General features: G+C 38.8%; 1 protein-coding gene across 11 annotated transcripts in view; it reads left to right on the top strand.

Moving 5' to 3' along the window:
* Positions 1-5,287: 5,287 nt before the first annotated feature.
* The window catches only part of LOC140668559 (uncharacterized), a 105,142-nt gene continuing 92,619 nt past the window's right edge, over positions 5,288-17,810 (top strand). For all 11 annotated transcript variants that reach the window (XR_012047197.1, XR_012047196.1, XM_072897700.1 and 8 more), the window contains exons 1-2: positions 5,288-5,864; positions 5,994-6,036. Coding sequence is in view for 9 of the 11 variants with exons in the window: in XM_072897700.1 (XP_072753801.1) it covers positions 5,743-5,864; positions 5,994-6,036 (165 nt within the window). In the remaining 2 variants the exon portion in view is untranslated. The remainder of the gene's footprint in view (positions 5,865-5,993; positions 6,037-17,810) is intronic.

Here is a 17,810-nt window from a genome sequence, read left to right as displayed (position 1 = left end):
GGAAGAGAACTTTGCCATCGGATTTATCGGCGGCGGTGCATCTTTCGAATCGGCTGCGCGAGAGATAATAGGATAGCCGGTCCGGTCGTGCCGCTTCATCGCATCTACGCGATGGTAGCGCGAGAGCGTGTGCGGCATTTCCGCGAGAAAGATGCACGCGCTTATAGTTTAGGTTGACCATCGTATGCGAGCGACGATATAGGTGCACCTACATAAGCGGCAGGCAGGGTGCGGGCGGCGGGTGACCTGTGGTTAGACTTTCACCCGCACTCGACGCGACCTCACGCATACGCGAGCGCATTTTCTCCCGAACGTCGGTCTCGTGGATGATGGCGACGCGCACGGCGCGGGGCTTCTTGAAACGAAGGGAATGGGAAGAGTAAAAAAAAAAAAAAAAAAAAAAAAAATTTATGAAAACGAAGCAGGGGGAGAGAAAGGAAGAATGAAAAGAGGAGCAGGAAGATGAAGAACAGGGGAAGAGGGGAACCGCGTCTGTAGACAACGCCGGTAAACGAGAGAAATGAGAGGAGAGGGTATGTGAGGTATAGAGAGGTGGAGGTGGAGAGACGGAGGAGAATAAACCGGCACCTGTACCCTCATAACATATAGCTTCCCTCCCTCTTCTCTTCTATCTCTCTCCTCTTCTTTTTCTTTCTTCCTCTTAAGTTCGAGTATACGTATCCTCGTATTCGCGGGTGTCGGACTTATACCGGCTGGCCGTTTGTTTGATGGCGAGTGGAGGTGCAGGGCCGTCGTGCACGACACGAGTCCGCGATCGCGTTCGCGGGCGCATTCGCTGCTGAAAGTTGTTCGTCAGCGATCCGAGATTTCGCACGAGGATATACACGAACGAGCGCTGCCGAAGGAGAAACGTTCTCGCCGCGACTCGCGATTTGTCTTCCGTGCCAGCGAGAGACTCGATACCCTCGGCTACCTCAACGTCTGCGCCATCCGCAACGTTCGAGAAAGATATTTCGTGAAATGTGAAAACGAAAATATAAAGAATATTAAATTTCTCAGCATATTATTCTCAAGAAAAGAATGATTGTAAATTTAAACTTTATCTGCTAAATTCTAATTATATATAAATCTCATTACCTTTATTGATATCATGTTCTGTTATCGGAGAAAACTCAACAATGAATTATCTATTATTAAGCATTTAGTTTGCAACCAAAATTTTCTCGTTTTATAAATCACGCGTTTAAATCGAGGAAAAAGAATGTCGTCACTAGACAAATGTATACGGCCCTGGGATCACATATGCGACTTTACGTAGAAGCGTTCGTCTCTATATGCACAGTGTAGGCGGCGCACACCTAGCAGGTGCTCATTAGATTACAGGGACGATGTTCGAGATGTAGCCACCTTTTACTCACTGCTCGAGAGGCCTCCATGCGAGATTGGGATCTCTGTACGGTTCTTTCCACGACGGGCGCGTTCGGGGCCCTTTTCCACCTTGGCTCTCCTCCACCGATCTACCCGTGTCCACCACCTCCACCTATTCTCCTCGTACACGTCGATGTTACCGATTTTTACGGAAACCTGAAATCCATACGACCTATAGCGCGCGCACCCACGGCTCTTCGACCAGCTGTTTTTCACCGGCTTCCACCGATCGATTTGACTTCTCTTTCTTCTGTATTTACCAGCAGGTAGTCGCGTCTACGTAACAAGGTCTCTATTTAGTGTCGTCGTGTTGGAAATAGATGTTGTTTGTCTCGCGGTATGAATGCCGTGTTCGATAAATCATTGACGATGAATCCACGTCGGCATTATCATTGCTTTTCTGTTATGAAAATCATTAACGCGTATTATGCAATCCTCCGCGATGCTTTTCAACGCTTCAAACTTCTATTCGTAATTGATTAGCAAAGTATTAATTATTAGCAACTTAATAATACAAATATTTAATGGAGAGACTACACTTTTATTTTTGTTTTAATTATACTGTTATTTTTATCTATCTTTATCATTTTTTTCGGCATTCTAACTGTATCGGTAAAGTTCAATATTTTTATCAGTAAATTTAATATTTTTATTTTTGAAAATAGCCAACTTACAAATAGCTTAACGTCTCGAGATCTTTTTAGAAAAGATGGATTTGCGTCCGAATCAACTTGGCGCGAGCAGGTAAGGACGCCGGTAGTGCGTTTATCGCAGCAGGAAGTCGGCATACAAATGATAATCTGAAACCCGCTCGCTCTACGTGGACGCAGAGAATCTGCTCGAGCACGAGCGCGCGTATTTATGCACGATGCACGCGTGTAACTTGCGCCCGCCGCAACCTGGGCGCCGGGTCCTGGGAGTTGAATTTGTCGCTCCATATCTCGTCCTGGAATTTATGAAACGGGCTCGCCATAATTTACGCGGCCGTGCTTGAGCGCGGTAAATAACGGTGGACACAAAGAAGAAGTGAAAGAGGTGGCTGGCCGATGTTGGAACGGAATTCGGGGTCCATTGAATTGATAACGTTGCCTCCGTTGGCCTTTGTATGAATTCGCATTATACAGTCATAAAACTGTACTCTATACGCATTTGCAAGAAGGAAACACTATAATTTTTACACGCATCGCACAATTGACAATTCATATAAAAATACTTCCTTTAATAAAACATATGTCAAGTATGTTAAAGTAATTAAAATATTAAATATAATTATATTTATAATTTTTCTTCACGTGTATGTGTCAAAAACAGAAGAGATAAAATTCAAAATTCAATTTTTACTTATTATTTTTGCGAGAAGATCTCCGAACTCATTGCTCGCATCGGGGTCTGCTGGATACATCGATCTCAAATCTAACCGTCTAATTAGAATCGATCGCGTATCGTTAAAATGATTGCATCGAACATCGAGATAAGCCCGGTGCATGTCGTGTGGCGCTGGCTCATATTTTCCTTCTGCGAGTGATTTTCGATACGATGAAGATGATTAGCGATTAAGATGCACAGTCAGCCAATTGATCGTTAATTATATTATAGTTACACCAAGTGCAAAATATGCTGTATTTTTTTACGTACAAGTTACATATTATCGGCCGCAATATATTCAATTTTATTTTAAAGTCACTTATTATCGGAGGATGAAACGAGAAGCAGCTTTCGATCGATTATTCGACTATTCGAAGACGGTTATGTCTATTACGAATACACCTGCATTCTTAATTTCTTGACACGGAAGTCGGCATCGGGGCCCCGTTACTCGATCGCATTAGCATAATCGGACGACCGATGTAGCACGTCCCCGCGAAATGTCTCGTGTCTCGATGCCACGGCGGGTCGCCAATGTGCCGACCGCAATTACGATCGCGGCATGGAATTATGCGTCTGCAAACATGCGCGACAGGCTTCTAGCCTCGGCCGGAGGATGCCCTCGGTTGCTCGTAGAATGCGCAAACCAAGAGGAAGGAGGGATAGGAAGAAATGCGTTCTCGCGTGCGAATCGCCACGAGAAGAGCGCGGGAGGAGATCCGGTAAACTGGCAGCCGCACCGCTTAATGACTACGTTAATTAATATATTTGAAGCGTCGGCGACGTGGCTCGAGACGGTACGAGACCGACTGCTTGTCGGATTAGCATAAGCAAACCCGCCGAGGCGATTCTTTCGTATACACGCTGCCTAGAAGTGTTAATTCTTTGCTAGGCCGCGCAGCGGCCTGGCAGTTCCTCATGTGAATAGGATTTCAAGAGGGGGAGAGTGACATCGCATAGAACGGAACAAGTCGCGAATAAAGAAAAAAAAAAATAGGAAATTGCAAAAAAGTTACATAGAAAGAAACTACAGGATAAAAGTAGATAACAGATAGAAGAAAAACGAAAAATGGATACAGACATAATAGATTCATGATTATCTCTTAAGTTTTTTTAAGTATTTTTAAAACGAATTTTTAAAATCTGCTAATAATAACTGAATAAATTCTTTTTTTTTTTCAGAATTGGCTATATACATATATATATATATATATATATATATATATGAGAAATCATTTTGACAAAGAAACATGTGAACTTGATATAAATAAACAATAAATTAAAAATTTATTTTTTATAAAATATAGAATAAATACAAATATAATCTTTTTATACATGTGAGCGAATTTTCGGAAAAGAGAGAAAGAGATTTATGTGGAACCGTATATTATGTCTTTATTATTATTTTTTTTCTTGATCAAATTCGGATAAGAGAGAGCGAACCCCAAACGTCGTGTATATGGTCGCGAAAACAACTCGACTTCTCCGTCGCCTTCAATCACGCGAGAGCATGTCTTTCTGAGACAAATATTTTACATAAAAGTTGAATAATATAGTTAAATAATAGAGCTCTTCATTAATAGAGCTAATAATCCGCTAACATACAATTAATCAAAATAATTATAAATCTTAAGTACGATATGTATGAAATACTTGAAAATATATATATAAATGTATTTATTTGTTATTATTTTAACCTATTTCATACCTATATTTTAAAATAAAATTTGGAATATTATGGATAGTTTTATATTATATAATGTATGTATAATGATCATTAACGCGGAGATGAAACGAGTACTTATTTTAACAATTAACGAATAAAAAATAAATAAGTTATAAACTCACCCCACAGCTGCTCCGCTGTTATCCGATGTTTCCTCGGATCACTGGTCCCTTTCGTTTGTCCTTTGCTGTTTTTTCATGGCACTCAAAAAATATTCACTCGCGAAAACAGTTAATTCCGATCTCGTACGTATTAATCAATTAGAATTTGACGAGGCATTTTGTACAGTCCTCTCGACGTTATTTGCATATGACACGCACTTTATTATATTAAAAATAAAGCAGATTATAATTTTGACAAATTATAAAATTCATCGCAACTGCAATTCATTGCAGTGCTTCTGTTACTAACGAATTGTATATTTCTCTCATTTTTTTAATCGACTTTATTCCAATACTATGTGATATTTAAACGGACTAAATTAATGACTAGTAAAATATATGTATTTTTTGTATTTTGTTAAATGTATAAATTGCGAAAAATAGCTGCTTTGATAAACTTGTCGTTTCAATATCATTAAAGATTAATCTCAATAATCACAGAAAAAGATTATATTTCGAGAGGTAACGCGATGTTACACGGAATAACTTGTGCCGCTGCTTACGCACTCGAGTCTCGCCGTACGAATAACGCCGTACAATAACAACTCGATCAAGTGTTTATGAAAATTCGGCGCTCGGTGTCTACGACATAGAGCGCCGTTTGTTGATATGTCACGGCCTTGACATTCCAACGCGAGACTCGACAGCGACGCGAGCTACGTATGTCGTATTATGTTTCGAACCACGATCGAGATAAGTACGAAAAAATATCCATCTCTGTAATTTCATACATTTAATGATAATCAGTTCACGTTATTAATAAATTATGGATATACGATTAACGAATGTTAAATACATGTTGTAGCGACTATTTATCGAAGCAAATTTTTTGCGAAATTTATTTATTTGAAGCAAAAATAATATGCCTTATTTCGGATAATTCATACATCGCGTCATTAATCTTTAATTGTTACAATTACGTTTATTAACATTTGTCATAATATAGGATTACAATCGTACTATAATAAAACAAAAATGTTTGTAGTTCCAAAGAGATTTAGTAATTTTTACGTTGTTCTCTTATCGTCATAGTAAAATGCGTGTTATGTGCGAATAAGGAAGTGCCGTATAAATAACCGTGCAATCATATTTTACTGATTAATGCGTGCGATCGTAATTAAATGTTTTCGTGCGTGTTGTGCGAGGGAAGAAGTAACAAAGGATCAACAAGAAAGGAGAAGGAGGCCCAGGGAGGCATCGGGCGACGGCGGAGCAATCATGAGGTGAGCAACTTATTCGATACATATATTTATTATTTGTTAAAAAATACAGTTATATACAGTATATAATTATTTTTTGAATATTATTTGGACATGTTTTATGATTTATATTTATATATTCATATTTTACAGAGTAACAGTGTGTGCACTACACTCCGCTGCTGCGCATCGCACGGTGAGTGTTTAACAATTTTTTATTTTACAATTTCAAGGTAATGGATTTAAAAATTATATTAGATATGTATAAAATCTATATATATATAAAATAAAAAATATCAAAAAAATTGAATTATTAAAATCTTTCCAGTACTTGAATTTATAATGAGTATAATGGTAAAATAACTGTAGTGGTAAAAAAATAAATAAATTTATTATTTATTTTTAATGTTATTTGTATATTAAAAAATTGTTGATAGCCGTATCATATAAATCCATTACCTTTTGAAATAGATATATTGTAACATTTAAACTTGAAAAACATATAATAAATTTATCTTTATACCGAAAAATGCAAATATATATGGCATCTGTTGAGACTTTGCATAATAGAGAAAAAATATATTGCGAATAATCATTCTTGTAGATTAATATTAAAGAATTTTAAATTTCCGTTTCAAGTAGGCTTTAAACTTCACTCTAAACTTAATAAAGTGATAGAATCTCAAATATTTAAATTAAATTAAAATAAAGAAGAAGATTACAGTTATGATTACAGTTATGTCGGAACATTTTTTGAGGAACCGCGAATATATTTATACAGAGAAAGAAATATTATCAACGTTACATTAAATAAAGAATATAGATAGACTGAAAAATGATTAACCAATAACAGAGGAAAACGAATAGGTAGAAAAGCGAGAGAGAGAGAGAGAGAGAGAAGAAGAAGGAGACATCGGTGTCATCTTCGAGCGCGAAACGACGCGTGTGTCCAGCGCGCGGCGAAGCGTTCTCTTAATGCGAGCCAAGTGCTTGGCAAACAGAGTCGCATTAGTGCGCACCCGATCCATTAATGAAATCAAAACGAACCCGAGAGAACAGCGTTCCTTTCGCTCGATTGCATCATTACAGCCGGTCGGTTGGTCGGTCGATCGGTCGGTCGGTCGGTCGGTCGATCGGTGGAACGGTCGGTCCAGCGTGATGGATCAACCGTGGGATCATCGCGCAGGTCCACCCGCTGCCGTCGACCGGTTATGTCACACCATTATTTAATTTTTTATATATCTACGTTATATTCTACGCGTTCATTCCTATATTTCGTCAGAGCCTAGCCGTGCGCGAGCGCGTCATTAATGTGCGTAATAACAGCCACGAGCGACAAGAGAGAGAGAGAGAGAGAGAGAGAAGAGAGAGGAGTCGAGGAATATCTTTGATATAAATTATACGTTGGAAAGGATATTGCCGGTCGTTCGTTAGTCATAAATTACGCTCTACGAGAAAAGGAATTTGTTTCGTTCCTGCAGTTTTTACGGTCTATTTCGATCGATTATCCCGACGTTGACCGAATTTCGGACAAAACAGCAAATGCGTATCAATGCATGTCGTAACGGGAGAAGAGTAGTATGTAATTTCATATTTCACTTTATAAAAATGATAAAAAATTCTTAAAAATTGTAAATTTTAAACTTTCTAATTAAAAGAAAAATTTACTTCAGATTTAAAAAATACGCGATACATTTATTTATGTAAGAAATAATATCAATTGTTTGTAATTGTTAATTCTGATTGGAAAAAGACACCGGCTTGTAAAGATCCAGAATCAGAGAAAATTGTTGGATGCTTATTTATACGTTCTTCGGTTCACCGGGGTTAATAATTCCGGAAGTCGCGAGCGAAACTTAAAAGGCGAGTCAGCATCGTCGCAAATCTCGGGGACAGAGGCGAGGGCCACGCATTCAGCACCGGCATGGCATGGGATGGGATGTATCGATACATATACGGTCGCGTACGGTGAATAATATAATCCGCCCGATTTGTACGCTATTAACACGAGAGAGGATCTCCGATCGCGCCGGCGTAATTCTCTATCGGACGACCGTTACTCCCGTGAAAATCGCTCGTAAAGACCGCTGCCAGACTCGTAAGCGTATACGTCGGAGTCCTTTATTGCTCCATTCTTCCAACCGCGCCGGTCTACTAACGACGACGACGACGACGACGACGACGACGACCTATTCGTATTCGAATGCGGACTCGCATAAATCCCCTTATCTCTCTTTAATACAACCTGCGACTCGCTCGGCTTTCAATTTCCCTGGTCGCCGAGACACGGTAAAAATAGCTGTAGGAGAAGGACGGGTTCAGCGTGCTCTGGCATCGCAAGATCTTCCTTTCTTTCGTTGGATATTATAAATTTATTACGAACATCAATTCTCTCTCTCTTATGGGGTTACATATCACGTTTTGTTGCAGAAAAAATGTTCAGTGATCACAAATGTCCTCCCCTCCCCGTTGCTATTATTAAAAGAAAAAAGAATTCTTAGTTTCTCTGTTGTATCTGGATGTGCTCAGTTATATTTATGTGCACTATAATACCTTATTAAGATGCACGCTATGCATCGTACCGAATGTAAATTCGTAACAGCTAATAAATTAAATTAATGGCCAATTTGATATTTTTATGCAAGCGGATTTCTTATGAATCATGTTAATTTTCATAATTTAAGTAATGCTTATACTATCCGTTTAAATGTGTTAACTTTGCATTTCGCCAGCTCTCTCTCTCTCTCTCTATTTTCCATCGGTCGTTGGTATATAATATTTTAACGCGAGCAGCTGCGAAGAACTTTCGACGGCACGCTAAAATCCGAGCTCTCGATTCACAAGTACCTCGTAACTTTTGCAGAATGAACGCTTAATTGTTGTAATTTCCGGCGCGTTCGGTCGCCGCGCCGGTCCGTATACGAAGAACGTCTTTTATTGCTCCATTCTTCAAGTATCGCCGGCCTGTTGCGACTTATTCCTATCTGCCGCGAGAATTTATGTACACGCGAATATCGTTGCCCCCTTATTTCTGCGGACACATTCGCGCTCTCTCCGGATTTTCTAGTCTCTCGGCTCGCCGATAAAGAAACCGTACACTATCGCTACGGTAACGGCGCGTACAAGTACTCGGTAATGAAATATTTTTTTAGACGATCCGCCGCATAACGAACGTGTATGTAACCTCTGTGCTGCCAAGGGCTTTCCAGACACAATCACGCAGAAATCTGCAGGTGGAAGTACGCGTGACTATGCAACAGTCGGCGGACAAAGCAATCGCTTGATGCCCTCCGGAAATATTTAAATAGGAATTTGCAATTTGAATTCAGTTTTTGCATTAGTGTCATTTAGTTGAAGATATGAATGTAAAAAATTATGGGAAATATGCAAGAATTTATATGTACTTTGAAACGAGGTCATTCTAAAGTTTGAAAATAGAAGACACAAGAGTGTTGTATGCGTTTTATGTTTATACGTACTTACGTAAAAAATATTTCCTTTCTTCTCTCTTTCCTTCTCTCTCTATTATAAACAAATAATTAATTAAACTATAATATACATTTTTTACTTTAGTTTTAAAGTATTAATATGTTAAAAAGTCCAATATATATCTCGCGCGAATTACATTAAATCCATTCGCGATCGGGTAATAAATAACAGTTTATCGCCTGAGCAGCGGCCGTTTCGTAAAAGGCGGAAGGAAATCGCGAAAGATCGGTCGTGATCGAACGGGCGCTGCGCGAAATCGATGAGTCTCTCCATCTGTACTTTCCAAACGCACTGTACGTAAGTATCCGAGTGCAAGGTGCACGGTATTCTCAACAGTTTCCACCGTGCGCTATACATAATGGAGGTTAGCCGCAGGATGGTAAATCACAAGACGCCATGCGGGCGTAGTTATATCGTGCGTGCGTGATGGAAGATTAGTATGGCATTGTGCGAGCACCGTGGAGGCACGCGATGATTTATCGCATACGAAAACGCGTAGGGTGACTCTCGCCGATGATCGCTACCTTCACGCGGACGTTCCGACGTCCGAAACGGAAAGTCGTCTCACCGTCGCACGCAATCACGTGTCATTCTCGAGAACGTCATAAAGTCGATAAATCGTCTTTATTCCGATTCCTGTCAAGTGACGTCGACTAATTGGCGCGCATTGTGAATGTCACGCGTTAATATTCTTAATAGGAACCTTAATGGTCCTCTAAAATTTTCTTTTTATTCGAATGGATAAAATTTAAATAGAAATTCCAGAATGCATAGATTTAATTTGCATCCCCAACTTTAAGCAGACAAACGATAATTGATTTTAAATCATTGTTAAATCAAGAAAAATTACGGAGAACGCTGGTAAGTGAGACTGCCGGTCCGTGATTACATTCCCGCAAGCACGGTAGTTCGATATACAACGACGCTAACATTGCGCAGAAGGTAGTTAAAATTCGGAACGGGCCTGAATGCCGGAGAACAACGAGCGCGCGTGAGAGAGGATATAGCTGCCCCGTGGAAGACCGCCAGAGTACGAGACAAAACCGCACTACTGTAAATGGTAGCAGCCTGCAATCATCATATTTCTTGATGATGGCCGGCCCCGGCCGGCGTACGTAGGAACGTGCATGCGCGGGGACAGAGGATAGTCGGGTCCCTTGAAGAGAACCACGAGACCGAACCGCAAAACCGTTCTGTTCCTTATTGCTCGACCTCCGTCGGTCGCGCGCTTCTCTTCTCCACCCTGCAGCACTAACGTATCCAGCCGCGGCCTAGGCAGAGCGATTGAGACCACAGAGCACTTAAGACCCCGTACGAGCTCGTACGTGGAACGCTCGTCCGACGACGTTCAACCTGATTTCTCCATTGACCCCTCGGTGATGGGCATTTGAACTGAATTATTCGGTGGAGAGCAACTTTGCGTAAAACAACTTCGACCACTGCTGTTAATCAACTGAACGTCTTTACAATCCGTTCTACGAAACGTCCTACACGATGAAATCATAAATACCAAGATTTATGCATGAGATGAAATATAATAAAAATTATAGCATTCTATATAAATAGAATTTTTTTATTTTTAATTAATTCGTCGTTGACAAATACGATAAAAAATATTCACCTTTTGATTACATGCATATTTTTTTAACTATATTATATTTATATATACAGCCATGGTCAAAAGTATTAGGCACCCTTAAATTTTCCCTATTTCTTATTTTCTTAATAGTATATAAATATTAAAAAGATTTAAAAAATTTAAACAAACTATCGATAGCACTTTAAAGCTGAAATTTCGAGCTTTAAAATGTTTTTTTAATTTTTCGTTTGCGATGATTTTTCGCCGAGTATCCACAACATGTTTGAGAAACACAGATTTAACTTCAAAATTATATATCTCGGGCAAAAAAATTGTAGGAAAATTTTAAAAAAGCATTTTGTAGGCACAATGTTTTAGTTTATGGAACTCGACTTAAATTTTTCGAGAGAAATTTTTTTACCGAGCTGCAGAATGTCAAGAATACAATAAATACAATAAAATTTTAAGAAACAAAACAATTTAAAAAAGAACATTGTTTTATTTCTTAAAATTTTATTGCATTTTTGGCACCACAGCTTTGCAGCTGGATAAAAAAATTTCTCTCGAAAAATTTAAGTCAAGTTCCATAAACTACAATATTGTGCCTACAAAATGCTTTTTTTAAATTTTCCTACAATTTTTTTTGCCCGAGATACATAATTTTGAAACTAAATCTGTGTTTTTCAAACATGTTGCCGATACTCCAAAAATGACGGCGCGAAATCATCGCAGACGAAAAATTAAAAAAACATTTTAAAGCTTGAAATTTCAGCTTTAAAGTGCTATCGATAGTTTTTAAAAAATTTTTAAATCTTTTTACTATTTATGTACTATTAACAAAATAAGAAATACGGAAAATTTAAGGGTGCCTAATACTTGTGACCATGGCTGTATACACAACATGCACACGATTGTACGTTTTTTTTTTTTTAATATTTCATTACGTTAAATGTATCGTTTTATCCTTTAATTAATATTTATAGATTTATTATCATTATAATATTTTTACTCATTTCAACATATTCAATTAATACTTTCGCGATCCGGATAGACGGATTGCCAAGCAAGGCGGTGAGAGCGCGAGCTTCTAGCACTTAAACTAATTGACTAATTACAGCGACAGGTGAGAGGATCTTGGATGAGTAGCGAGAAAAGGGAGTGCGACTGGTGGGAAGAGGCGCGAGTTTGCGGGATAAGAAATTGGAAAGTATTATAATAGGATGTTTTTGATGCTCTTTATTGCGATGGGGATGTGGTCGTGTATATCAAGGAGTACGTGGACCCCCTCCGCGCTATATGTACGGTATATACCGGATGACTCGCTCCGCGGCTAACAACCTATCCGTGTTTTCATGCGATACTATGTATCGCGCACGTGATTACGCAACTATTACTATCACTGTTACTGCCACCATAATTATTGCTCTAATTACGGTAATTCCGATAATTATACCTTGAATACGTTCGAGCACGCAATGCTAGGTGATGACTGGATTAATTGTTCTGTTTCGGCGTTTTCTATCCTCTTATGAATTTCTTGTGGACCGATATGAAAACTATCTTTTTAATCTATTTCAAAAAACGGTTTTTACATGAAAAAAATTTTTTTTAAATTAATTTTTGTAACGTCGAGATATTTTAGCTCGTCATCTTGATTCGCTTGGCAATGTCCCATGGCGTTTTCTTTGCTAAAGCCAAAAAAGGATCTCAAGGGAAAAGAGTTCGGAAGGTTGTGGGTTCCAAGGTTAACGCATGGAATTCTTCCGAGCGATGTATAACCGCGCGCGCGGAATTCACGCTATAAATCAGATGCTGGGAAAAATGCGGCGTGCTGTCGTTGGTAGTCCCCGGTGGCCCATGTTGTACCTCGTTGCTCGCAATGTTAGGTAGTATTTTGCGAGAGTTTCGGAGTCCACTTCGAGACTGGGAGAAGCCGCGTACATACCGTTGTAAAACGTAACGCAGCGCGGGATCTGAACCATTCCATGGCAACAAATTGCATTGTTCGATCGTTAGTATTAGTATAGTTCGGCCTTATTTAATGGCATAGCTGTTGAATATTTTTTTACGCTTTGATTTCGAAACATAGAACTTGCTCCTTGACATATTTGAAAATTTAACAAAATTCTTGTATGTTTTATAAATAAATAGAAAAAAAATAGATGAATAAAAAAGAATAAAAAAACCGCAAAAGAAAGATTGATCGCTACTTTGATCTCTTTTGCTGCCCAAAACCTGGCCAAATAGGAGACGCAACGAATACTCTCTGTGAAATAAAGAGCACGATTTATGTGAGGTAAGACTACGGTATAAGGCGCGGTATAAAGAAGCGACCGGTCTTTAATCAGGGCAAAGCAGAGTGACCAGTTAAGCGCGGTCGAAGCGATAGAAAGAAAGAAAGAAAGATTGAGAGAGCGAGAAGAGTAAAAGTGGAGCGGGAGGACGGAGGAGCCACTGAATCCATGCGTCATTGGATTAAGATTGTAACCAAATTATTCATCCGGTAGGCGTCCCGCGTAAGATACCAACACGAGAAGTTAGGTACGCGTAAAGGCGTTGCTTTGCAACGAACGATAACACTGGCTGATATATGGGGACCACACAAAGCGCGTAACGGAACCTTAAATCGGAATTAATAGTGCCCTTTGCGAGACCCCGCGGGACCTTCGTAGGGACCTCGTTCTTACTTGTTCGAGCACATCTCGTAAGTAATCGATAATAACGAGAAAGAATTGGTAGAAAAATTGAGTAATGTCGCAAGAAAAATTCAAGCATGAGAATTTACCGTATCGCTTCGTGATTCTAATATAAAAGTATAATTATATAAATATAAAAAATGCATCGTGGAAATTTTGGAAAATTGTTAGATTTATTTTAAAGCAGAAAATTAAGTTAGAGTGTTATAAGTAAAAATTGGAGAAAAACTAAATAACGATATAGCATTTAAAACTGATTTTTCCAAATTAAAATTTAAAGTGTCGCATGCTAGACATTATGATTTTCCTGCAGACTAAATTTAAAAAAATGACATTTGGTTAGAATTTGAATATGCAAAGTTCAATGGTGAATGAGACAGCGAGGACTGTAAAAGCGATTTTTCCAAGAATTTGCGATCTTGTCGTGCGTACCAGCATCGGTCGGTCCCTTTACCGTCGTCGTTCTGGACATTCGTCCGGAAAGTCAAACAATGCGACGTGCAGATTCTGTCTTATTTACTCCCGCTGGGTAGTCGGTGGAAGGACCCTCGACATGCAAAGCACGCCTTGTCATTTGCTCCCATCTCGACCGGATTGGCTTACGTTCCACTCGGTTCGAGAAAACGTTGACGCACTCGGAGATCTACTCCCACGAGACGCAACATTGACCTTCTTCCTTCATTTCTACCTTTGTTCGCACAGTTTCTTTATTTCGATATATTACACACACACACACATATATATATATATATTAATCATTAATTTTTTAAACTATTTTTTTTTTTTTTTTTTTTTTTTAATTTTAATCAGATTTAATATTAGATTTACTTGATAGCGCAAATTTCACTACATCGTAGATTTAAATTTAAATTATAAGTATAACATATTTCTACAAATTGTTATACTTTTTATTCATGTACCATTTCAACATTGTAAAAGTCAAAGATGATAATATCACGTTGTCCACCTATATATTATATCGATAATACACATGTGTTACGACGATTTTCAATTTACGTGAAAGTTTTCGCGTAATAACGAGACAACGCAACGGTGGAAATCCTGGAAACAAAACATATATTACGTATGCCGGTTGCACCGTCGTTTGAACCTACGTAAAATCATCGAGGCCTGAAATTGCGCCATTCGCACGAGTGACGCTGTTCTCACCTTCGCGACGCGCATTGCGCGACGCGAACGTGCGAAGTAGCCAGGAGAGAAATCGCACAGAGAGACGCGGCCGTTTCCGTTATAATACCTACACCTCCTCTTCTCTCTTTGGCGGTGTAGAAACTTTCTCGGAGATAGTGCAAACACTATTATCGGCATTATACGATAAGTCGAATTGCGGGTCGCGATCCCCGCACGCCGTGCTTTAATGTTCGCGCAGAATTTTTTGAGAAAGTCATCGCGTCGCGAGAACGCGCCGATCCTCCAGCTGAGTGACAACAGGTGCTCCCGGATTTACGCTGTGCCGGCGCGATTAGCATTTTACTCGCGTAAAATTTATCTCCCAGTCATTCGCATAATACAGTTAATCCCTTACAGCAGCCTCGTCGGGCCTTTCTCAAGCTCTTTCGCTTCGATACATTGGTGCTAAGTGCCGTTGAAGAAAACATAGACGGCTCTACTGTTGCATACTGAATGACGATGTTTCAATAAAATTAATGCGATTAGCAAATTAATATTGATCCACTTGTCTCGCTTTAATATATTTCACAGGGAAAATGTCATCTTTACTCTTCTGACAATGAGATAATGGCTTTTTTATAATCAATGTTACGAGTAACTCGAAGAGTTAATTATATCAATATTTCGATTTTAAATAAGCGAAGGTATACATTGTAGTATCTCACAATTCGTTGCGAGGTAAGAATGGTTTATTACCTCCTACATTATTAATATAAGGCTCGGTTATATAAGACTCGGTTGCTAAATTTAACTAAGCCTAAGATTACTAATAGTTGCTGTCAAATGCTGCCATTGCTATAAGAATATAAATGATTTAGGTACTTTCAACGAAGATGAATGAGAATCTGGACATATTAGATTCCGCGAAAGTTTCAAACAACTTGTTAAATCATGATCAGTCGTTGCAATTATTAGAGCGATCGAAGTATCGTACTGAAAATATTTATACAAGGTGATGATTTTCTGAAAATGCCATTTGAATAGAGACCGATGCCTATAACAGCTAATGAGATAGAATTTATAATTTCACTTTATTAGATATATCTTCACCGGACATGCATACACGCATCGTAAGAAATTGTGTACGTTTCGTTCGATCCGCGGATTTAAATAATCTCTCGCGAATCTCTTTGTGAATTAACCATCTCGCCGACTCGTTTATCAATCCATCATGTGAGTCTTGAAAAAAAAGCTATTCCGTGTATTTACATCGAGTCCTTGTGAAATATCGATGTCGACCAATTGACGATTGAAAAGAGAAATTTCTCCTTTCTTTCTCTTTTCGTCTTCTTCACCGTTTGAAATAGATCATTGACAAAATTGCGACGGATACACAGTTGTATTTTGTATCGGCGCTTCCCTTTGTGCAACAAACCATAATAGGACCAGTTAGCCGACTATAATAAGTCACCGGTCAGTCGGCAAGTTGTGATCGCGACGTTCAATAGAGAAGTTCAGAGAAGGAAAACGTGATATTGGGATTAAAGTCCCTGGTATGCGAGAACTATCCTTAAGTGGATTAAAAATTTGTATAGAGGCCAAAGTTTGAACTTTTCTAACCTCGACTAGGATCACCGATCTTTTCTTTTTTTTGTCATTCTTGTCTTTCAAAAAGTAAAACACCAAATCTAATATCTGGATTATTCATCATTTTTTTCACAACAATATTCAAAAAAAAAAGGGTAAACAATTTTGAAATTTTAACTATGTCAAATTTGACAATTCCATTTTTTATTCTACGAAAAAGATTTTAAAGCAATTCTATGAAAAAGTTTTATGCAGGTATTGCTTTTGTAACTTGGTAGTTTATTTCCAAACGGCTCCAGAACGAGGTGAAAATAATAGAAACGACAAGATAATCGATGCAATGCAACATGGAGCGACAGCGATATGCAGGTGCATCGGTCGCGTCTGTACCGACGAGGGTGAATAATCGATTAATCGATTGTACATTCGTCGATGCCAAAGAGATAGCTACGGACAGCTGGACGAAGAGATGCATATAGATGAGGGAAAGAGAAAGAGAAAAGAAGGAAGAGAGGCGCATCTCGTATTCGAGCACGTCCTAACAATTAGCTTGAGAACGAACGAGCTAGCTAGCGATTTGTCGCGCGAGATTTATAGCTTCATACATCGAGGAAGAATCCTTCGTTTCCTTCTCCTCCGATTCTTCGTCCTTTCTGAGATTCGCTTCCCCGACGATCTGCATATCTATATATATGGGAAACCTAGCTCTGAGGAAGCGCATGTGCTCCCGCGATTCGCATGTGCTTCGACATCGAAAGCTCTCTCGCATCCCGACAAATCTTCAACGTGATCGGCCGCGAGATTTGCTGCCTCCACGTATTTACCGAGAAATCCTTCTTTTAACCGTGATCTACCGGAATACCTGAGAAAGGAGGCGGCCATATCGCGCACCGTTTCCGGTTCGCCGTCCTGCAAGAAAGCGCGCCGGGTAAATTTAATCTCCACGACCTATCGTGGATGAGGGTCGAAGCGACTTCTAAGCGGAATTTTACTATATAACGTCGATATCCCGGTACGAGAATAAACAAGTCCCTTAATCATGCATTTATAAAAAGCAAGGAAAGAATTTTTTTTAATAAAATTCTTTTTTTTATATTTCTCACAACATAAAAAAATTTTTTTTAAATTATAAATTTACTTTTCTTAGTTTCATTTAATTTAAAGGTTGATTTAAGATTGATTAGAAACACATGAGTCTTCTTTTATTTCATTTTCGGATACTTTTGTCTTTATTGCCTCATTCGTGACGTAATATATAATATAAGTTTCGCAAATTTTCTTACGGGGATATACGGGGTTAGCAAAAAAAAAAAAAAAAAAAAAAAAAAAAGAGAGAGAGAGAGACCATTGTTTTTAAGACCTAGCGAATACTCTTGTATCAGTATTATTATTGCCTGAGAAAGTGCGAATGTAACCTTCGGCAACGCCAATCTAATCTACGTTTCTTCTCGCGTCGATACACCTACGGGCGCAGAAATTATCCTTTCC

The sequence above is a fragment of the Anoplolepis gracilipes genome, chromosome 8 (assembly GCF_047496725.1).
Source record: "Anoplolepis gracilipes chromosome 8, ASM4749672v1, whole genome shotgun sequence".
In the NCBI taxonomy this organism is placed as follows: domain Eukaryota; kingdom Metazoa; phylum Arthropoda; class Insecta; order Hymenoptera; family Formicidae; genus Anoplolepis; species Anoplolepis gracilipes.
The sequence above is the reverse complement of the archived record's forward strand: the minus strand, read 5'-3'. Positions and strand labels throughout refer to the sequence as shown.